At 33.9% G+C, this 24,720-nt stretch overlaps 1 protein-coding gene across 3 annotated transcripts; it reads right to left on the bottom strand.

Annotated features, from left to right (window-relative positions):
* Window positions 1-4,565: 4,565 nt before the first annotated feature.
* Window positions 4,566-24,403, bottom strand: LOC133172348 (pre-mRNA 3' end processing protein WDR33-like). 3 transcript variants are annotated; one of them, XM_061307215.1, is made up of 16 exons: window positions 24,247-24,403; window positions 21,842-22,097; window positions 21,434-21,502; window positions 16,696-16,800; window positions 16,396-16,491; window positions 15,757-15,908; window positions 14,348-14,445; window positions 13,687-13,813; window positions 12,542-12,696; window positions 11,154-11,232; window positions 10,917-11,027; window positions 10,296-10,393; window positions 9,059-9,139; window positions 6,996-7,257; window positions 5,811-6,331; window positions 4,566-5,682 (listed from the first exon to the last, which is right to left on the bottom strand). In XM_061307215.1, exons 2-16 carry the CDS (start codon window positions 22,082-22,084, stop codon window positions 5,039-5,041), a joined length of 2,841 nt encoding a protein of 946 aa, XP_061163199.1. In that variant the 5' UTR covers window positions 22,085-22,097; window positions 24,247-24,403; the 3' UTR covers window positions 4,566-5,038. The 3 variants fall into 3 exon arrangements, with proteins under 3 accessions (XP_061163199.1, XP_061163200.1, XP_061163198.1); XM_061307216.1 differs by having other exon boundaries at window positions 4,566-5,664; window positions 5,796-6,331; window positions 21,842-22,092; XM_061307214.1 differs by having other exon boundaries at window positions 21,842-22,092.
* Window positions 24,404-24,720: the final 317 nt, after the last annotated feature.

Genomic DNA, 24,720 nt, shown 5'->3' with positions numbered 1-24,720 from the left:
ATATCTTCAAACAGTCAAATTATATCCCAGTCAAAAAATTGTGTCATTAAGGATGACGGACCTAATTCGAAATTTCGAGCCACATCACAGAAAATTGTGCATATGCCTTGAATCAAATTGACTTAAGTATTGCAAAAGATAAAGAATATACATTTTAAATTCTTTTAAAGATATTCAAACGTTTCCTTTCAATTCAAAAATATTGTAAATATTTCGATTTATATCCATTTGTTAATTTTATAAATAAATGATTTATTTGGCCAAGGTATTTTCATTGAAAATTTCCTCCAAAATGTGCCCTACACCTGTGTTTGACATGCCCCTCTGAAAAAATTAAGCCGATGACCCATTTATTTTTTGGCATAATTTGCTGGTAAATTGTCTAGTTAACATTGTCCTTTAATATGAATAAAAACTCTTTTGTAGAATTTTTTCAATGATCACTCTTATACTCTACACTGGCAATTTCCCATTACTTCCTATAGTAATTATCGATTTCCATCGTCAACTTTTGAAAGGCTCCCCATTAAAAATCTACATCGATGACCATATTATTTTTTTTATTGATTTTAACTCACCAAAAGTTACTTTACCTCATATTAAAATTTGAATAAAAAATCTATTGCAGAAATGAATTAGGTCTGACGTCGTTAAGAGTCTTAATTTAAGACAGTACTTAAAAATTTACATATATCATTATAAGTGATACAAAAATATTGTCTAATCCAGACAGAAATTGGCCAGATCAGTCAACACTCCAGATCAGAGAACATTTTATACAATGGAATGTACGTCTGAAAGGGACTTAAGTTTACATCCTATTGGGCAAGATTTTGGAATACACAACATTGGATTACACAAGTTCACTGTAATTACCTCAGTAATATTTCAGATATAACACCATAAGATAAGGTTTTGTTATTAAATTATTTTAATTTGTTATATTTTTTAGAAGTTTACCTGAAGTAGGGGGGTAATACAAATTGTTGTTTATATTGTAACGGAAGATAAATTAAAGTTAAATTATTAGCTTCACATTCTTATATTAACATATATAAGGTTTAGTAATAAAACAATTATTTTATGACAACTCATGGAACAGCCATACTGTTGATCCTTAAGAAGACTTGGGAAAGTGTTGTAATTTAGCTTTCGAGCTCGGGCATCTACACTACCTCGGGACAAGTATGACCGTTTCTCTTGTAGTATTGAAATAAGTCTATGCTGTTGTATTTCAATTGTATGTATTTTTTTTTTCAATCTACAATATTTCTGACCTGTTATTAAATTGAACACAATTTACACCTTGCATGTATTTGTCTGTGATATGTTGGAATTGTAACACAAGTTTTATATTAAAGAATAAAAAAAAGTTTATATTTTGTCAGGAAATATGATTTAGAAGGATACCTACAGGCTAACATCCCCCCCCCCTTCCATAATTTTGTGTAATTCATTAGGTTTCTTCCTTTTTACTTTTTTTAATCAAGTATGAAATTGATCCATTTAATCTTTATCCACAAAGTGTGACAGATAATTGTTAGAGGCTAGATACTCATTATAATAAAGCAAATTAACAGTTTGCAACCCAGTGTCCAGGAGTAAAGAATTTAAAAGATGTCAGGGATGGGCACGATTACTGAAAAATGTAATCGATTAATAATCGATTACTTAGAGGAATTTTGTGTAATCGATTATTAATCGATTACACTCATTTTTGTCCTGTAATCGATTGTAATCGATTACTTTGGAAGATGTAATCGATTAATAATCGATTACTTCCAAGTTTTTATCCCTTCAAATATCAAAGCAATATTTAAATGGTAAATGTTGATGTTATCCACTGAAGTTTGAATGTGTTCCTGCAGTTTCAGTGCAGATTCTTTTAAGGTTTTATTCTGGCTAACATTCTCACTAAATGCCCAAATGAGGGATTTTCTACCATGGAAAGTGGAGACATGATTCCCACAATAAAATATGCCAAGGAATTAATTATTCCTTTCAACCTTAGATCTGTACCTCCATATTTATTGACTTGTTGAAAAGATTATTTAATATTTTATTGTGAATTACTTCATTAGAAGTATTTGGGCTGTCCGTATGTTGACAGTACACATTAAACATTCCTGTACGTGTCTTTTTCAAAAAAATAAGTAAATTAGAACGAACTCTTAGTAATTAACATGTAAATTAAATGTGTCTTTAAGTAATTTAACTAATACATGTAACACAGTTTCATTCTGTATTGAAATAAGTGTTTCGAGAGGTATTAATTCTTTTAATAATATTGTTTGTCTTCAATGGAATGATAGTTAAACACAAGGTAGTTCACAGTTTACACCTCATTATCTGCAATCAGGGATATGTCTCAGTCAATTAATCAGCCAATTAAGATAAGCAAACACAGTGACACTTACTCCCTCTCTTGGGTTACAGGCACTTATAACCCCTAAATGATATAAAAGCAACCTTACAATTTTGAATGAAAACATGAGAATGATTTTGCAAATTTTAAAGTTACTAAAACACAGGTTTGAAGTTGTTTAAACATTTTCAGATATGAATAAGTATTTCCATCTTTTTTTTGAGTACTATGTAGTTTATTTACCAAATTATTTATATTTAATACAGCACTTAAATCTGTTTTTGCTATTTATAATTTTCTATTACAAGACAAAGTTTTTCAACTTCTGAAATATGAAAAAGGACATGCAGCAAGAGGACAGTGGGTCAAATGTAAAATGCACACGAAAAATCTGTATATTTTATTAATAATTGGTTGAAATATACTTCTGAATTATTTAAAACTAGACCAGTAGGTCTATAATGCAAATTTCATTGAGAACATTATTAAACTTATGATAAGAAAAGTTAGGAAATCCAAACATTACACTAGGTGGTTTATATTTGATATTTATGTGTGATTGACTGGAATTAATTCTCCAAAATAACATCCATTTATGTATAAAATAATCGAAAGTAATCGAAAAAGTAATTATAATTACATTGAAAATTTTAGCTGTAATCGATTAAATTACGATTACAAGTAATCGAAAATCTCTTCGATTACAGATTACTGTCGATTACTTGAAAAACAGTAATCATTACAATCGATTACGATTACTCGATTACGATTACCCCATCCCTGAAAGATGTAATGCATTTTCAATTTACAACCAACTTTTCTCAACCTTGGGCCTAAACTGAGCATCCAGGGCCACGAATTTGAGAGTTTTGGTAGAGGGTTAATCATACCAGCAGTATGTTGCTGAATTTGACAGGTTTGGTAGAGGGTCATAATCATGCCAGAAGCATGTTGATGGATTTGACAGTTTTGATAGAGAGTTGTTGCACCAGCAGCATTTTTACGAATTTAACAGTTTTGGTAGTGTTAATCACGCCAGCAGCATGTTTATGAATTTTGATGGTTTTGGTCCTGAGTCCTCCACCCCCTTGAGATTATGTACACTGAAACCTGTTGAATTCGACTTGCACTGGGAGACAAATTCTGTCTCGGCGTATAAGGGGTATCAGATTTCACAGTGTCAAGAACATAGAGAACCTTAAAATGAGAATTTAAATAAGGGTCAGAATTGGCAGTGAAATGGATTGCACAGGTATGGGATTAGACAGTTTTCACTGTAATTCACAATTTTTGATTCCATTCATCCAAAAATGCTACAGGGCAAAAATACTTCAATTAACATCTATACTACCATTTCAGAGAAAAAATGAAAATGTTCAGGAATTAACCCACACTAATGTACAGGAAGCCACTGAAATTAATTAAAATAGTTTCTAAAGAAAGAATGTCCTCGGTTAGCCATATTGATACACAGATCCAAAGTTCACAATTGTTCCCTTGGAACTAGGCTTTGGCCATGGCAGGGAATGGAAACTTTCCACAGGAATACACAGAGAAAAACATTTCTCTTTCATGAACCTCAACTCCACACTTCGACATATTATTATGCAAGATTCAAATTTGTTCAAACTTCCTATGGCCACAATATAAAGTTAAACTATTAATCAGGACTACCGGTAAATAACTCCTACAAGAAAAACAAGACTTGTATTCCTAAGCTTAAGACCAAGCCTCAATATTCTGTTATTAACATCCTAAAATCATTGAATTTAAACAGAAATGGCTACAATTAGGGGTTTCATTTCTATGCATATTTGTCTGAAAGCTTAAGTGACTTAGGTGAGTGTTGTGGCCCATAGACCTCAAACTGACATTTAGACTCGGGGATTTTCTTATGGAAGATACTGTGGAATCATATTAATTTGTGGGGGTCAATGTTTGTGGGCAATCAAAATATTACTGGTTCATCAGAACAAAATTTCTAATATATTTTGTATAAGGGAGATTCAAAGAACTATGAAGACACCATTATTATTCCCGGGGAGTAAATGCGTGGGTAAGGGTGACCCACAAAATGCATGAATACTGGTCCCTAACAATGACGATTCCACAGGATTCCGTTGTATCAAAACCAATTAAAAACTCCCCCCATATTTATATACATGTATGTTTTATCAATATTAATAACTTAATACATGTACATTGTATTGTATTCTTTTAATCAACTTTTGAGTCTCTTAATGTTTGTTTCATTTTTTACAATTAAAAACAGAGAGATCATCCACTCTAGCACTGCTTTGACTCTTTGCAAAATGACTAACATAGGAAAACAGAATTCAGTTTAACTGATTGATGCAGCAAAAAAATCTTGTAAAATAACAGTATATGTATATACATTAATTCGAAGAAAACTTGAATTCCAAGGCACTCAGCTTAAATTATGTTTGCCCAAGTCTTAAGGAATGTTTGTACTAAGTCTGCATCAAATTACATACAAAACATGCTTAGAAAAATGTTTAAGAGAGCTCCATAAACATTGAAACATGTATCTTATTTACATACAAAAAATGAATTTCCAATCGAATGAAGTATTCTGACTTGTCTTTAACATGCAAGGAACTAAAAATCTTTCAAACGATGTAATGATGAAATGAAAATACTGAGATCACAATGCTATGACATTCCTCTTCTTCCTCCTCTGAACCCCCGATTTCCCCTATTGCCCCTCCCCCTCCCTCGCCCCCCTGAGTTGTGGTCTTCTGACCAGCCTCCTTGAGGCCCACTGCCTCCTTTAAACCCACTGTTACGAGGTCCACTATTAAAGTCACTATCACCTGGTCCCTGGTTCCAATTTCTTTTACGATTGAACTGATCTGACTGATTAAAGTTCCCGTCATTTCTGTTTCCTCTAGATCCACCACCTCGTCTTTCATTCCATCCTCCCCCACCTCCTCTCCCTCTCCCACCCCTGCCACCTCCACCCCCCATATTTCCCCCAAAGTTCTGATCATTAAAGTTTCCACCATCAGACCCCCAGTTTTCCTGCATGTTGAGGTCGTTTCTCCACTGCTGTCCACCTGATCCATCGTTCCACCGTTCATCCTGATCCCCTCGGTTCTGGAATCTCCCACCTCTTCCACCTCGGAAACCTTGCTGATTTTTGTTGTCCTGTCGAAAGTCCACATCAGTACGGTAGTCATTGTCACCTTGGAAGCTGTCCTGACCAGAAAAGTTGTCTGACTGATTTCTGTTTTGTCGCCATGAATTTCCCTGCATGTTATTCATGCCTTGGAAAGAATCTTGGCCAAACTGTCCACCTGTGGAAAGAAATTTGGTTTGACCTTAGAAAATGACTTAATTGTTGATCAAAAAGACAACTTTTGCAATAAACTTTCACTTTACAAGATCATATTTTTTTCAATGGTTTGACAATTCTTTCTGATACCTTGATTCCCTTGAAATCTTGGTGGATTGTTCATAGGACCAGGACCCTGATTGGGTCCCATTTTCCTTTGGTCTGGATTTTGAAATGGCATGTTATTCATCCCACCAAAGTTCCCAGGGTTCCTGTTGCCAAAATTCCCAGGATTCATGTTCCTTACACCTGGGCCCATGTTTCCTTGCATCATGCCACCAGGACCCATGTTATCAGGAGGCATGTTCATATTCCCTGGAGGACCACTATTACCCATGCCATCTCTTGGCTGCATCGGGCCTTGGTTGAAAGGCCCTCTACCTTGACTCAGATCTCCAGGTCCTTGGTTGAATGGCCCTCTGCCTTGATTCATATCTCCAGGTCCTTGGTTGAACGGCCCTCTGCCTTGATTTGGATCTCCAGGAGGCATATTTCCCATCATTCCTCCCATGGGTCTCTGACCTGGATTTAACATGTTGTCATGGTTACTGTCAGGATTCATCTGTTCATCATCGTACTCTTCATCCTGCCAGTCCTCGTCATTATTTCTTCTGAACGAAAATAGTGCAGCATTATTTACCAAGGAAATGTAAAATACCTATACTATGTTCAATATTCCTGGTCTTCAAAGACAATTTACAAACAGTGGTAGAAAACTAAAATACTTTGAAATCATTTTGATTTTAAGGGGCAAATTTTCATAGAATGCTAAAACTTTATGTTCTATGGAGAGTACATTTTTACATGAAATTACATCTCAATATTAAAGACATAATCTGTGAAAAGCATTAACAATGTTATCTAACATATAGAGAGTGTAATTAATTACCTGTCTCGGCCGTGGTTAACAATGTAACATAACATATAGAGAGTGTAATTGTTTACCTGTCTCGGCCATGGTTAATATACAGAGAGTATAATCTTTAACCAGTCTCGGCCACAGTTACATGTAATATAAAGGGAGATTGTTTACCTGTCTCGGCCGCTGTTATTATAAAGAGAGATTGTTTACCTGTCTTGACCGCGGTTAATATAAAGAGAGATTGTTTACCTGTCTCGGCCGCGGTTAATATAAAGAGAGATTGTTTACCTGTCTCGGCCGCGGTTAATACATAGAAAGTGTAATTGTTTACCTGTCTCAGCCACAGTTAATACATAAAGAGTATAATTGTTTCCCTGTTTCGGCCACGGTTAATATAAAGGGAGATTGTTTACCTGTCTCGGCCGCGGTTACGCCTGTCTTTCCTGTTATTGTTATCTTTATCCCAGTCTTTGTCGCGGCGACGTTTAGGATCTTCTTTTTCTACGTTTGGTAACTTGTTAGTCATCCACGCCCTCTCAAAGTCCCACGGAATGGGTTTAGCATAGGGGATTTTTTTGATTGGCATTCTGGGTTGCTCCTGTTGTTTGAAGAAGCTTTCATCAGCTGACCAGTCCAGCCCAGGTATAGAGGGTAGATCTTCTTCTTCTGCTTTCTCTGAAACCATTGGCAAGAATTCTCATTATTCTTTTTATTATAGTATAAACAAGTGCTAATTGTAACAGAAACCGTTACAGATGTTCCCCAAACACTCATCTACTCCCTTATGGGCCTATTTCCTACGAGCTCCATTAAATTAGGCAATTCTTTTGTGTAATAAACCTACACTTTATTTTCAGAAGTATTTAATTGAAAAACAATGCCAGTATAGTCCTTTGATTATTAGCCAACCAGATTTCAGAGCATCCTCATGCCCATGCTTTCTAGATATTTCACATGTCTTCCTTGTAAAGAGACTCACGATAAATACCTATTCTAGAAATCTCAAACATTTTCATTGAAAACTATGAGAGATACAGCCATATAAGCCAATCAGAATCCAGCAAAAGTGCATGCATGTTCTTGCATTTAATTTTGTTAGTAGCACAATGTAGGAACTCGTTATACCAACCTATGTTTTCAATTTCATCCCGTTTTGTAGAAAACTAATAAAGTCAATCAAATTGCAGCACACACGCATGCCCACGTTTTCACGATATTTCATATATATTATAATGTAGAACCTCCTTATGTATGACTATGTTCTAAATTTCAAAGTATTTCGTCAAAAAACAAAAGGGTTATTGAGATTTTTTGTGTCAGCCAATCAGAGCGAAGCAAATGTGATCTTGTTTACACTACTAAAATATATTTATATATTAAGGCTCTGAACATATCATATAAAAAATAGGAAGGTTAAAGCTGTTTCAATTGTATCTGTAATTTCACTTCATGAACACACATGCATGCAAGTACACTACATGCCTGTAAACCCTAAAAACGGTTTCATTTCAATCGGATGAGTAGTATCCAAGAACACTCGCAGACAAAACTAGAGGCCCATGGGCCACAACGCTCACCTGAGAAACTTTGGCCTTGCTGTTTTTCACCTGATCCCCCTTGTAGTACTTTATGATTTAAAAAATTAGAATCTACACTACCCCAGGATGCTTTCACATAAGTTTCAGCTTTTCTGGCCCAGTGGTTCTTGAGAAGAAGATTTTTAAAGATTTTTTTCTGCATATTTCAATGTAAAACTTGGATTCCCTATTGTGGCCCCGCCCTACCCCCCGGGGTCATGATTTGAATAATGTAGAATCTACACAACCCCAGGATGCTTCCACATAAGTTTAAGCTTTTCTGGCCCAGTGGTTCTAGAGAAGAAGATTTTTAAAGATTTTTACTACATATTTCAATGTAAAACTTGGATTCCCTATTGTGGCCCCACCCTACCCCCGGGGATCATGATTTGAATAATTTAAAATCTACACTACCCCAAGATGCTTCCACATAAGTTTCAGCTTTTCTGGCCTAGTGGTTCTTGAGAAGAAGGTTTTTTAATGACCCCACCCAATTTTTGTCTTTTCTTGATTATCTCCCCTTTGAAGGGGACTTGGCCCTTCAGTTTAAAAATTTTAACTCCCCTTCACCCAAGGATGCTTTGTACTAAGTTTGGTTAAAATTGGCCCAGTGGTTCTTGAGAAGAAGTAGAAAATATGAAAAGTTTACAGACGGATCGACAGAAGGACGGACGACGGACAACGGGTGATCAGAAAAGCTCACTTGAGCTTTCAGCTCAGGTGAGCTAAAAATACCAGAGAAGAAATTTTGAAAAAAGAAAGTAAAAACAATATGTTCCCAAACTTCATTTTGGGAACATAAATAAGAAACCCACTCGACTTCCCCAAGTTGACCAAGGTATATAATGTTAGTATACATGTAGGTTTTCAACTCATTTTACTTTTGAAAAGTTTTTCACCTTCTTCTTTGCTGACCAACATTTGTCCACTGGGAATCTGTCCCATCCCAGGTATCAGAGGTCCAGCTGTGGCATCAGGATCTAAAACAGAGCATACACATTTAACTACACCTGTACAGTAAATAAAACAAATATAGCACACTGCCACAGACAGCCATAACCACTTTATTATATGCTTGATTTGCTCTATCTATCGGTAGTTGATATCTAGTCGTTATGTCATTACTTTGAACTCCTCATGATAGAATAAAATTCTGTTGTAAGCAGGTATTGGTTATAAACTTGTTTCTGTATATCCGAGTTTCAATGTATTACCTGTCATCACTGCTGAAGAAATTCTAGCAAGTGTGACAAAGAGACTGAAGACTGATCATATGATTTTGTTTACATCAACAGAGATTGACAAGTGCAGTGTCTGTGAATTAAAACAGTTATTCTTTCAATGACACTGAAACCTTGAGCCTCTTTTTCACCAAGATTCTTTGCAAATTCAGGCAGTTGACACTTCTAGCCTCCAGGTACCCTGTTCAGTTCACGAACTCACCCTCAGATACTTACCTAACTCAGTCAAGTTAACACTCTGAAACCTTGGGGAAACTGGCATATTTTGGCCAATTTGCCCATTGAGTCCTTACACAGATTGTTCACTTAATTGCTTGGATTATATGGAACGTGCTGTTTTCAGAGATTATGCACTGAAACCTTGGGTCGATTTTTTTCTTCTGAGAGTCAGTACACAGAAATTTAACATACAGTGTTCACTTACTGAACTCATTCAGTCTACTTAAGTCCTTCAGATGGTGTGTTCACTTACCAAATTCAGCCAGTTCATGCTCGGAGCCTGTCGTGAGATAATGTATTTAAGTTGTATCTGTCTCTCACTTACCAAATTCTGCCAGTTCATGCTTGGAGCCTGTCGTGAGATAATGTATTTAAGTTGTATCTGTCTCTAACTTACCAAATTCAGCCAGTTCATGCTCAGAACCTGTCGTGAGATAATGTATTTAAGTTGTATCTGTCTCTCACTTACCAAATTCAGCCACTTCATGCTCAGAGCCTGTTGTGAGATAATGTATTTAAGTTGTATCTGTCTCTTGCTTACCAAACTTTGCAAGTTCATGCTCGGAGCCTCTAGGTAATGTGTTTCAGTTGTATCTGTCTCTCACTTACCAAACTCTGCAAGTTCATGCTCAGAGCCTCAGGTAATGTATTTAAGTTGTATCCATCTCTCACTTACCAAATTCAGCCAGTTCATGCTCAGAGCCTCCAGGTAGTGTGTTTAGGTTGTATCGGTCTCTCATTCTATCCCCTGGTCTGTTTCGTGTCCAAAATTTCCTACAAAAAAAGCCCACACTATTGTTATAATTATCTATAGACTTTTATTTGAAGTAAGTTTAAAAAAAACAAGAGATGTTTATGAAACACTTATGCCCCCCCCCCCCCCCCCAATAATTGGAAATTTTCTAAGTCCAAGGGGCATAACTCTGTCAAAAATTGCTCAACTGTACCCAAAACCGAACTTGACCTATATATTCTTACAATAAATCTGTATACCAAATTTCATTTCAGTATGTGCAACCGCTGCGAAGAAAATGAACGGAAACTGTTGGTGGATCGACAGACAGACAGACCGACTGACCAACCGATAGACAGCAGCAAAGCAATATGCCCTCCCTTCTTCGAAGGGGGGCATAAAAATTGAATTACTGTATTTAAAATATGTAGATATCAATACAACAGGTCTGCATTAGATTTGTCAATAAAAGTTTAACATGTGTCTAGATTTAGCTTTAAAATAGACATAGTTAATAACTGCAAAAAATTATTAGTCTGAATGGTACATGGTGTCTGTACATACGTTGAATGGTCATTTGAACCAGTGGCCAGAATATGTCCCATGGGATGCCATGCTAAACTCCACACCATTCCTTCATGTGCTTCCTCCATTGAACCCACCTCTCTGTCTAATCTAAATAAGAACTCTAACATCAGAAAAGCTGTCATTTTTAAGCATATAGGAAAGTTAAAGTCTGCCAGAAATAGAGCAGTTTACTCAGTGTGTAAAAAAAATATATATATATAAAAATACACCAACCCCATATTCCAGAACATAACCGCTCCATCAGATCCACCACTCACAAATAAGCCTTCATGTATCGGGTGCCAGGCTACAGCTGTAAACAGAGGCAGAACTTTACCCTATATTTCTGATGTTTATAATTTACATTTGTATGAACATCATTGCACTGAAAAGTTTGAGCAATGTTTGGAACTTAACTATTTGAAGGCCTTAAGCTTTTCAATTTAAGTGCAATTTTCAATTCTTGACATGTACATGTATGCATGTACATGTATGCATGTAGAAAAAAAATTATTTGGTATGCTTGAAACACATCAGTTTCCTTTTGACCAAATTTAGTTTTAATGTTGAGTATCTCTATTTTTTATTAAATCTACTTTGCACAGATAATTGGTTTTCTGGGATATTAACCTAAAAAAAAAATAATATGCTCTTCTAACATTATTTCCTCATTTTGGAATTTCTGTCCCCAGCTTTTGCAAAAAGACAGGCAATAAATGTCATTCAGTCGTTTGCCATAAAAACTAATCTTGGTTATACTTTTGATTGAAACAAGATGGCGTTTTCATATTTCACATGTGCATGACTGTGACAAGATGTACTATGATTTATGACAAAGACCTGGAAGTTTGACTTTCTATTCAAAAATTTAACCTTGCACCTGAAAAAACAGGGCTTTCATATTTTACATGTGCATTATCTGCGCTAAGATCTTTCTGAATTTACTTTGATTTTGACCACATGACCTTGAACTACTTTTAAAAAATTTTAACCTTTGCTTTTACTTTTGCACCAGAAGAGTTGGGGCTTTAATATCCTTATACATGCATGAAATGTGACCTTTCCAAATGTTCAGAATCTTGACCTCACAACTTTGACCTCAAAGTTTGACTTTCAAAACTTTAACCTGGTTATAAATTTTGTAGAATCTGCACCAAAACATCTTATTTCAAAACTATAAAACTTTTTTTCAGATAAGACAGCTACAATATGCCATAGTTAACTGCACCCCAACCAGTAAGATCCCAAAAGCATGGAAACACAATTCCCTGAAATACCTTGTACTTTCAAAAACTTCCTACATTTTCCATTCAAGTGGATATTTTTCAAACCCACCGTCTTTTAAGCAGTTGTTTGATAGTTTATGAATTAAACATCTCACTTCTGTGAATAATTTGCACCACTATGAGATGATCGATCTTTGTTATTAGCTTGTGTTCACAGGCATTTGACGTTTTAAACCTTTCTCTTTATTGATAAAAATATCCCCATACTATAATAATAACTAACTGTGCTTGTGTTGCTATAAACAAATATTCAGTGTACACTGGTCAGGGTCATTTAACATAAAAAAAACCTTCAATACGACCTTGACCCTGTGTACAGGTGATGAACTGCCTTACCTGTGGCTTCTTTCTTGTGACCTTTAAATGTCTGAATTTCCTCCTTCATGTTACGGATGTCGAAGACTTTCAGCAGATGGTCTCTTGAAGCTGTCAGCAACCAGTTCCCATTCTTATTCCACTTAAGCTCCATAACCGTTGCTTTGTGTGCATGTCTTCGAGGGCAAAAAAATGTGTTTAAGAATGGCAGCAAAATTATTGGGATCTTGTTAAGATTTTCCACCATCTAAGACTCCAGGTAATTTCACTTTTAATGTTTGACTATTCTTAAGCTAACATGCATTTAATAATAGTTTTTAAATTTTCCAACTGGCATGTTTGAAATATGAAGGGTTGCATATTTAACTAAAGTTATAATTCTGACCAAATATCATAACTATTTTCATATGTTTTTTTTTTAAATCTAGTTGAACTATGAAATTTCAATATTTTGGTTTAAAACCAAATTAGAACATAAGAAATACAAGATCTGACTTTGATACTGATCATCTTTACAAATTTATGCAACAAAATCATTATGCATTTGCCTCTGGAGACATCATCATATACAGTAAGGGAGCTTGTGACTCCAACAGTACATTACATCCCTTACAATGGCTGGTGTGTCAACCTATTATATCTACTTAATGATATACAGACTGACACATACAAAAGTTTATATCACATCTTATATTAGTGTAAGGCCACTTTATATCAGCCTGAAAGCCATCAGACATGAGCACTATTATAAAGTGTCCAAGGGCTGGTGATTAGATGAAATCAAAAAAGCATGCGTTCATCTAATATTTTTTCAAATCTATATACTTACAATGTTGCAAGAAATAAACGTTTTGTTAAAAGTATTTAATACTACTGTTTTTAATTTAACAGTTGTTGATTAAGTTTTTATTTGGTTTTACTTTAAATTACATGAAAACATCAATGTTTGGAAATTGCCAGACGGCGATGAAAATGCCGAAATTGTATGTCATACAGGGCGATACATGTACATGTATATAAAACTAGAGTGGTTTTGTGTCAATATATCAAAACGTGCTAAAAGGCATATGTACATGTGTATCTTGTATACGTGTAAGTACACCTAGCTTCTGGGGGGACACTGACTGACCAGAGATTTCAGAAATAAAACAACAGTAAATGATTACATGGTGGCCAGACTTGTTCCAGCTCGCGGGTCCCATAATTTAATTGGCTGTTGGTTGTCTTTGCTTCCCGACGCTAAAAGAGCTTTTTGTGGGTGCCAGTCTACACATTTAACATCAGATCCATGACCTATAGTTAGAAACGAGGAAAGAAACACATAGCACTATTTTATGTTTAATCCACAAGAATTGTAATCCAAAGGCTTGTTTACTGGAAACATGCAGTACCATCAAAATGATTAGGATGAAAACCTGAGTTTTAAAACTGCTCTCGGTCATTTTTTTTTTCATTCCACCCTAAATTCTTTAATGGGAGTAAATCACTTTTTTTTTTAAATTATAATAATATTTGCATCTTCAATCAAATGGTAATGCATGACCTGCAAGCTTATTTCATTCTTTCACACCAAATTCCATTACAATATTCAAGTTTGTGGCTGGTTTAATTACTTGTATGTCTATGGACCATTTCACTTTTCATTGTTAAAAAAGATTACTCCAAAAGCATGAGTTTCCCTGACTCTTAAAAGTCAGCGATAAATGCTGGCCAAATAGCTCAGATGTGGAATGTTTTACATGAATTCATAAGTGTGTCACATGGTCACACACAGGTTTGTCAATTTTACAGCAATATCCACGATTGTCCTTTAAAATCCCAACATACCTCTGAGAATTTTTTCTTCGTGACATTTCATGAAGTCCCAGATTCGAACTGTTCCATCATCAGAACATGTGGCAAATTTACTATCCGATGGGCAAAAACTATATCAGAAAAACAAAGGAAACAAAATATCTCCATACAAATTTATTAAGTAAATTAAATGAGACAGATGAATGTATAAATATTTCAGCTCAATATTTAGAATTTTGTCTTTGTCACCATTTTCTAAGACTGTCCTTTCCTAGAAGATGCGGTAATTTGGGGGGTTGTATAATATGATCTCTTAGAAGAAAATGCTTTTAACCATGCTACTTATTAAAAAAAAAATTTGAAAACAGTTAAATTTGGTATGAATTAATACTGGAGAAAATCACATATCTTAAAAAAAAAAGATAAATTAAGGGATGTTGAAGTTTAGTAATTTTGAAGCAATTCTGTAAAAGATGGTTTCTACTTTATATTGATGCTTTTTCATAAAGAAAATTCAAATTACCAGGATGCTTTGGAAATTATTCCTTAATATTTTTATATCCTATACTCAACATATGTATTATCAGATACCTATGTAGCAGTGAGCAATGGAATATATAATGATATAATGAGAGCTTAAATGAGGACTTTTACTGTAAATGAGGAGTATGATAGATGAAATACATGTACATTTTCTTGAAACACCTCCTTTTCAGGAGGACTTGATTCAACAGTCCATTTCACATAATGGTGACAATGACTAATCTTCCTTGCAAACTTAATTCATTCATTCTAATGGGGCACATTGGCCTTTATTTTAATTGTGTAGAGGGCTAAAGCCTTTATTGAATTTGCATCAAAGCTGGGCACAAAGCCTTTATTTCAAATAAAACAAATCTGGGCATAAAAGCCTTTATTAGATTTTAAATTAATAAATGTAAAATTTATTGCACAAATCCTTATGTATATCATGCCATATCAAATGGGCAATAGCCTTTATTAAAACCCTAGAGACACAACCTGTACTGATCACATCTAATACACTGATATCAAATATCTTATCACCAAACATGTGGACTTTTCCTGCACTGATCACATCTAACACACTGATATCAAATATCTTATCACCAAACATGTGGACTTTTCCTGCACTTTCTGGAGGGCCTGTCTGATTCATCAAATAGAGAACAAGTAAAATACTCAACAAAACTGAAACAATGCATTTCAGACTATATCTTAGAAGAGAAACTTGAACATAAAGGTTCCAAGTAACAGGAAAAATCCACAGTTGTCGAGTCCTAATCACTTCACATGGGCTACATCCAGGCTGGTGAAGTTCATTGCTACTGCTTAAAGCTGCAGCACAAACTGAGACAAACCCCCATACAAACAAGTGATCTGATTGGTCATGGATCCTTGTATCCATGGGAACATGGTGATACCTTAACCCTCGAATCGGCTCCTTGTGACCCTGGTACATTTTCACATTGTTCATGTTGGACTGCCAGTACTTGATGTATCCAAAATGGTCAGCGGTCACCATCCAGTTATCATTGTGGCTCCACTGCATGGCTCGGCAGGATGTATCATGAGCCTAAAACGACATCATTCACCCTTAATGTAACAACCGTTCAACGTCAATATCTTTATTTTCTAATAATTTAATTCTGATTGTAACACACCATTTGACTGGATAAAAAAAATACTTAAAATCATATAAATTGGGTTGCCTATGCCACAATGACTTCGTCAAAAATGTATCGATCCGCCTGACGTTACATTTAAATTTTGTACAATTTGAAGTCATTTTTTAAGAGCAATCATCTTTTTTCTTACACTAAATGAATGAAAATTAAATTATAAGTAATGAAATTAATAGCTACCCAATTTATATGGTATAAAGTGGGTTGGAACAGTTTACGCTTCACAGTTTATAAAAGCGTAATCTACCCCAACCCATTTTATACCGTATAAATTGGATAGCTATTAAATTCATTCCTTAAATATCTTCACATATACTAAATATCATATATGACAGTCTATATCAATGTGTTCACCTATGTTCAAGATTGATAAAATACCTGTAAAATTGTTTCAAAATTGAAAGTGAGGCCATTCCAGAGCGTGAACTCTCCACTAGAAGCGCCAGTGACTAATCGCCTCCCCTCTGGTGTCCACTGTAAAATAAGAAAAACAGCTATTAAAATAGTCATATACTTCAAAATAAAGCTTCATTACATCTCTCTACTAAACCTGTACATCAGCAATACAACATTCAGATGCATATCTCTTTTTTGCATTTATTCAACAATACATGTGCATACTTATAACTTATTTACTATTTCACTCAAACTGATAATAATTGAGTTTTTATTACTTACAGCAAGACAAAATATTGGACATCTAAATTTATTGGTAGATGCTCTGATGAATTTTGTTGTCACACAATTCATAGAGTTATTTATCATGGCTATTGGTGGTGGGATCTGCAAGAGATTTAAACACATACTTAACAAGGCTACAAACTGGGGTAAACCAATTCAAATCTATCAATAAATGTTTATTATTTCATTAAAGCCCCTCATTTTTAACCAATATCTGAAGAAGAAATTCAAACATAAAATCATTAAATAAGTTAGGAAAGGTACTGTAATTTAAGGAAGAGAGGCAAGGAAGATACTTTTTTTTCACAGAACCTTTGGAGTAACCCAATTTAATGAATCAACCTTTCTAAGGCTTGAAATTATGAAAAAAAGCCCCCAAAATGATAAAAATTACACAGAATTCTGCATTTTCACAACTTTTTGAAGTATTCCTTGTGCCCTTGAAGTAAATTGAAACATACAACAATGGCTGCAATGAGAATTTTATTTGTCTGTCCAATAGAGGGTTATACACTGAGGATGAACTTGAAGAGATCAGTAAAAAATGCATTGTCCTCTCTTCTGAATTGCCCTATCTCAAGATTTTTGGAAAATTTTGGCTAAAAATGAGTCTTTAACCTATCTTAGGCAACAATGTATAATTCAAAAATTATGTATTTCTTTGGGTAGGTAGGCAAAGTATTACATAATTCAGGGTTGCCAAAAAACTGGGAAATACTCATATTTCCCAGGACGGTGGGAAATACTGGTAATTACCGGGAATTACTGGTATTTCCCGGGAAATACTGGGAAATAAGAAATAGCTAAACATTTCATTGACATGTAGTACCCTTTTATTGGCTAGATATCTAACTGGTATCACTGTCCTTGATTTAAAAAATTCTGGTTTCCAAGTAATTCACTTATAAAATTATAAAACAGTATATTCATATACCAGTCATGAGTGTCATTTGTTTCATGCTTGAGTCAGATGTAATGATGAAATGAACCCAAAGATCCCAGAACCAGAAATTAATCTATGACAAAGGGGGAGTTTCGATAAGGCCGCTCAGCGGCCCACTTTTTTTCATAAAAATAAATTTCATTTTATTTTTTCAAAACTAGTTTAGAATTCAAGATAAATATGTTAACTTTTGTTATTTATATTTCAAAAGTTAATATGAGATGAAATCACGCCGTAGCTGATACATACTAAGATGTACCCTCAGATCCGTTAACATTAGGCTTATGGGAAAATATAAGAGGGTGGCATTTATAAATCGATGTTTAGAATATGAAGTGCATGAGGGACACTCACCTAAATTTGTTCAGTAATTAGATATACTCTGCACACTAATTTCTTGAAATATGATGAGTGTCGCATGTGCACTTCATATCCAAAAATTGAAAATAGCATAAAATTTGCATATCTAAAATTAGAAACCCTGGTTTCTTCATCTGACTCTGTGTTAAAATACTAAGCCAAAAGTAGCTTCTTCTTTTTTTTTTAATCAAAGAAGATTCTCGATTATATTAACAGTAGAAAATATTATCATATCCTATCTTCCTTTCGATATTTTTATGTCGCCAACGTATAACGTTAACGTCACATTTTTAGCTCACCTCCACGAAGGTTTGGGGAGCTTTTGTAATACCGTCGGGATCGGTGTTCCCGGTAAAAGTTTTTGAAGCAGATTTTTTTTTCAAGTATATATATGCCCTTCATTAATCAGAGTCACATGATCTAGCATGTTTCCTTGTCACCAGTCAGGTTTCAGATGCTGCATTTTTAGCCAAAGAATGTCCAGGTAAATGTTTTAAAAGCAGATTTAAGTTTTTAGAGAAGAGCAGCTGTAAGCACTTGTTGACCAGATTTGCTTCATGATGCATCTACGGATGCACACTACCAGACTTGCTTCAGATGCTGGATCTGACCTACATTTCCTTAATGAGTGAGCAGGTTAAAAATTTTGAAGCAGGTCTCATTCTTATGTAACTATAAGCCCTATCGTGAACAAACTTGCACTGATGATGCATCTAGGATCATCGTTCAGATGCTGGATCTTTCTTACATTTTCCGACTGACTGTACAAAAAATAAGGTTTAGAGCAAGTCCATTCCTTAACGTTATTTATCATGCATAGTTATATTTTTGACTTTCTTGTAAATAGAAATCCACGCTCCAACATGCTAGAGAAGCGCCCTTATATTTCCGTGTGGTTGATATAGAGAACATGGATTGTTTTAATTAAGTCTGGATGTCTAGGTGTATGTGTCTGCATATGATTAAGGATTAAACACATATCTTTGGCGTTTACACATGTATTTCGAACTGCGCTCTGGTCTAGCAAATCATACATAATGAATTCTAAAACTCTCTAAATGAGAAATGACTAGAGTTGGTGAAGCAACTTAAATATCTATGGAGAGTTGGGAAGTGAAAGGATATAAGTCCTGGCTGGGATTCTCTCAGTTATGCTGAAAAAATAATGCAGATCTATGTGAACAAATACTTCTAAGTTTCATAATGAAAAGGAAACACTCAATGTATTATAGATTTTTCCATCATTTGGCTATTCACATAATTACTTATAATGATAAAATATTTTTAACTGTAATTAATATTATCCATATTATCAAATACATTGCAATTTACTGAAGCCGTTAGGTGCTAGGTAAAAGAAAAGTCAAGTTTCTAGCGCCTGCCATTGAAATATCTGGCGACCGCCAGATAAAACTGTGGTGTTTTTGCTTTAACGACATCTACAACTTCTGTTTGTAGTCAAATCTGGGAGATTCATGCCTTATTAGCAAAGATCAAATCTACACTTTATACAAAAATTCAATTCATAAAGTCTTCACTTCATAACTTAAAATTTATGCTTTATTAAATTACATGTCTACACCGCAAGAATTATTTGGCGGCTTCTAGTTATTTATGTGGCGGCCGCCAGATAAGTTTCTGGCCGCCGCCAGTTATTATGTGGTGGCCGCAGGAAAACTATTTTGCAGCCGCCAGATATATTTTTCTAGCCGAATAATTATGTGGCGGCCGCCATGCAGATAAAATATTTTTTGTTTTTCTTTCCTTGCACCTACAATGTACATGTGCCAGCTTACGTAGCAATATGATGGTTTTAAATAAACCTTTTATTTATGTATATATGTAAAGTTGCATTTATTTTTTAATCGTGCCGATTTTTTCTTTTTATTTCAAAACATTTTTTTTATTTCAATTTGATGATATTAAGGTATATTTTTATAAAACATGTACATATGTAGTTGTATAACCTCACTGATGAAAATGTATTGCATATATCTGTATATGACGTTTTTACGTTTACCTATCTCATGTCTACATATCTTTTTCATTTGCATTTTTCGTATGTGAAAATGTTAAATATTGATTATAAAGTTTATGTATGAACTGTAGATTAATTATGATGTTAAAACTTTCTGTATATGTTTACGTTTTATAAGTTAAATTCATTCTCTTTTAAAGAAAAGTAACATTTAACACACCAGAAAAATATCGCACCTTAAAAAAACATTCGCATAAAATCAATACCATTTTCCGTTAAAAAAATTTTTGAAATTGGTTAATTTATGTCTTTATTCATATTTATTCTATTTCATTTACGATTTTGACGGTTAAAAAAATCCACTTTCCCCCTATAAAAATGTCTACTCCAAAAATATACGAAAGGGGGTATACTTAAATTCTCAATTATCACGTGACCGGAAAATGTGCAACATAAATTATTTTCATACTTTTAGGAAGATAAGAAGTTTTTCTACAAAATATCAAAATTTCATGAAATTTCTTGAGGGGCCGAAAAACGGCCTTATCGAAACTCCCCCTTTCAGCTTTATAAAAAATATTATATAGTGCTAATTTAAAAACATGCATACTAGTATTTGAACACTCATTGAATATTTTAAAACATACATTGTATGTATAGTCATACAGCTTAGTTCAGTAAAAACGTGTAAAATTGGCTAAAAATTTCAGTTAATACATGAATTTCCTAGTGTATGCAGTAATTACATGTATTTCCTAAAACAGCCATTAAATACATGTATTTACTGAATGGTTTAGGAAATACATGAAATTCCTGATTACACATATTTACTGTAACATATACAATATGATACAAACAGATACAGTACAGAAATTGATAATAATATTAAACCTAAGAAGAAGCCTTTCAGTTCTACTCAAGGTAATCATCTCTCAAAACAGGAGTACAAAACTGTCCAGAGCAATTTGTTAAAACAACATGATTGATTGTAATAACTCCAGTGTTTATAGAAGGATTATAATGAGTTTGTTTTGTTTTTGGATTTATAATTAATATTAAACTTAATAATTTTTCAAAACCGAAAAGAGACTTGAATTGGAAAACTTCAGTTTCATACAGGCAGGGAAATGTTTCAGAATACTTATGGGTAGGGGACCTGGAGTAATGATACATTCTGAATATGTTAAATTGCAAATTGAGACATATTCAATATTATTCATATTCTGTTTTTATGTTAATTTTATTTTTGAATTTTGTATAAGATTGAATGAATTAAAGAAATAAAAATCTTTAACTTTGTATTTCCCAGTATTTCCCAGTTTAGAGAAAATTTGTAGTATTTCCCAGGATGGGAAATACCGGTATTTACCACTGGTATTTCCTGGCCAACCCTGACATAATTATGATGGAAACAATATAACTGACAGTGTAGAATTTTCATTCATGTGACTTACATCAATCTGATATAAAGAATCTGCCTGGATGGCCCTCATGTCTCTGTAATCTCTCTGCCAAACTCGGTTCTGTAAAACAAAGTCATGTAACATTGAAAAGATGATATAAAAGAACAATTTGAACTCGCTTAAGCAAACAAAAAAATTAATCACATTTCAACTTTCACTCAAAGAATTAATGCATGTTTAAATTGAAACAATTAATATTCTAAATATTAACTGATTAAAACAAATTTTTTCCTTGGTAAATTTTATGATGAAGTTTACTACCTAAATTCACCAAGTACTTGACAATGTTCAGTTATACAAATATAGTTCTTTGCCATACTATATTTCTTTTTGAACATTTGAGTCAGATATACTTAATTTTGGGGGGAATGATGACTCAGATTACTATTAAATACAGACCTCTAGATACTGAACAACAGCCGAATTGTAGTCCACTGTTTTTCGATGTACTGCTTTCCGCATACGTTTTCCGTCAAACATGACAGGGCCCGCTGAATTATCCCCATCTTGGGCTCCTCCCTTTGGGTCCAGTTGTGGACCTCTTCTCTGAAATGTGCGGGCATTGGGCCTCTGGAAAGCCTGGAATCCAGGTGTTGGCATTGGCTGCATGGGAATAGTGACCACACCTCCCGAGTCACCCATTTTGTTTTCTCTCCTGCAAAATCCAACTCTCCTTTAAAAGGCACATCCATAAATACATCAGCAAAGTAATCAGTAAATATGTCTGTGATATGCATTAGTGTTTTTCTCTCTGTTATATTAATAATAAAAGAACATGAACATATCAAAATAATTTTTTTTCATAACTCTGAGTTTTACCAAGGGTCCTATATTTTTAGAAAAAGACTAATTATTGTTCCACAAAACTGCTCTCAAACTCCCATCAGATAAGAGAAAGATCCAGTTTTTAAAAATACCGGAATTTAAGCATGTTATGCTGAGCAAGGTCAGATAAGTAATTTTTGTCTTACACAGAAATGAAGAAATGACAAAGGCATTTCATCATTTGTATTTTACTACAAAAAAATTTATGATAAGATTTCATTTATTTTACCGACAGTTTTTACAATGTTTCAATTAACCTTAGACTCAGCATTTTATTCAAAATTTTTATTAATCTACAAACCGTGAGACACTTGGAATTATTCCCCACTTATACTTAATATTTGCATATATATTTCAATTAGTAGTTATTTCAGTGATGCAATTTGTGTAACCTATATATAATTTGAGGTTTCTTTTTAAGTCAAATTATTTTCAACTTTTTCCACAATGAATTCTAGATTTTTATATCATTCTTATCAACAAAGAATTCAACAAAAGCATGTCCCAGACATTTATGGGTAATTGTCAGTTGATCATTACACAATTTGGTTTCCCTTAAATTTCAAATAAATTTGTCTTTCCATGAAGTTAAGAAAAGATCAAATGAAAAATGTCCCCAACAAAGTTACAAATGAACATTTAAATTTCCAAGTCAAATCCACTCCAATCTCATTTTTGCTAACTCAAGCATACATTATTAAATGATGAAATTCAGAAAATCAGAAAAACTCATCCACAGCCAAGATAAATGTGACTGATTTATCCTATCATGATATCAAATGTCAAGGTCAACATAAATTATGCCCACAAATCATCTCATTCAGCTTTACATATGAGTGAAGTTGGGTTATTTTTTTTTTTTATGTTTCATCATTCCAAAAAGATAAAACTTTTTTTTTCAAAATTATAATTATCAAGGTCAATTCTGATTGCAGTATTGTAACCTCATGATTTCCCTGTGAATGAAGGTAGATGATGTTATAAACAAGCTGTATTCAACTGAGAAAAATATATATGTATATTGTTCAATGGAGAAAATGTTTCATATAATTACAAGGTCAAAAGTCAAGGTCAAATCTAATAGTGAATTTTGGCTTGAAAATGTACTTAGAAAATAAAGATCAGAAAAATTTCATTTACCAACTTCAAGTTCATATGTAAACAACATGACTGGCACTGATGGGTGTATTAAAATTCTTCATTTTACCTAGGAGTGATGCTGATGGCTATAATGAACAAATCATATTTGTAGAGCTTTTCTTTCATTTTATACTACTGTCAGACTAAATGTCAAGGGCAATCATTCCGATGGAATTAACTTAAACATATTAGCCTGATTTCCATGTAGGAAGTTAAAAGACTTCACCATGAATAAGTGTTTAAAAAAAAGAGCTTCAGCTAGGCAAAATTCTTTATGCAGACAGTCTGATACCATCAGGCTATGGAACATATTTTGCTTTATAATCCACAGAAAAAAAATTTAAACAAATGCTTCAAAGTGCCATCTCTAGAAAAAAATGTACTCTGAAATTTTGAACTTAGTTAAAAAGGCCTTATTATATAAATACCAAAGTTCAGGGCAACTCATACCCTCAGCATTTGGGGGTAAAATAGACTAAAACTAGTATAACATTTACCAAGGCTTGAGAATGATTATGGTTTTAGCCTCTTCAAGTTATACTCTGTGTTTTTAATTGCTTAAAACACCAAGAATTCTTTGTGGGAGACTCTACAAAGGTTTCAAAACGTTGGAGTAGTGGGATTATCTCCCTTTAACCATGTTCCTAGCATTCCCATTCAAAACATCTGAACGCCTATATTATTGAAAAAAATACACCCAAAAAATAAGTACAAGACTTTGATGTACTAAGAAATGGGTAACTGGTGATAAGGGATCCAAAGTACAGAACTCTATTATTCCAGCTTGCGCTGGCCTGGTTCAAATGTTCAACGCCTCTGAATTTTAAGACATGGCTTACCAATACTGATCTCAGTTTAATCTGATTTCATCATTTCAGATACTTCCAAAGAAACATCTTTTATTCGATTTATACTGCATGAAACCTAAAGTAATGTCTTTGCACATTTCTCAACATGTTTAATTTCAGAACAACCAAAGCACAAAATGGCGCTTGTTGTAACGGAAATGGAGCAAACTTCCCATCGTAAAAAAACTTGAACGACATAAAATTTTCCGAAATATTGCCTACTGCTGCATAATTTTAGATACTGACCAAATACAATATCAAAGCTGAAATACACCCTTCTTTCCCAAATGAAATTAAAAAAACCCAGAAATTTATCAAAAAATCTCAAAAAAATCTTTTCACGGTGGTGGCGAGGAAAGGGGGGGGGGGGGCTAAAATGCATTTCTCATGTTTCTACGAACCTCCTCTGTTTTATAGATTTTTTTAATTTCAGATGGTTCAGTTTTTAATAATCAAGCATATATA

The sequence above is a fragment of the Saccostrea echinata genome, unplaced genomic scaffold (genome assembly GCF_033153115.1).
Source record: "Saccostrea echinata isolate AGI-Se365-2 ecotype Australia unplaced genomic scaffold, CSIRO_AGI_Sech_v1 ptg000054l, whole genome shotgun sequence".
Lineage (NCBI taxonomy): Eukaryota > Metazoa > Mollusca > Bivalvia > Ostreida > Ostreidae > Saccostrea > Saccostrea echinata.
Note: the sequence above shows the minus strand (reverse complement) of the source record. Positions and strands in the feature narration are given on the sequence as shown.

What these genes read in the sequence shown, in the direction of transcription:
- LOC133172348 (XM_061307215.1), bottom strand. Translation starts at nt 22,084, where the DNA reads ATGGGTGACTCGGGAGGTGTGGTCACTATTCCCATGCAGCCAATGCCA. An exon ending in GGAACAAGTCTGGCCACCAT is followed by an intron (nt 12,697 to 13,686) that starts GTAATCATTTAC and finishes TTGCCCTCGAAG; the next exon opens with ACATGCACACAAAGCAACGG. An exon ending in GTTATGTTCTGGAATATGGG is followed by an intron (nt 11,028 to 11,153) that starts GTTGGTGTATTT and finishes GTTCTTATTTAG; the next exon opens with ATTAGACAGAGAGGTGGGTT.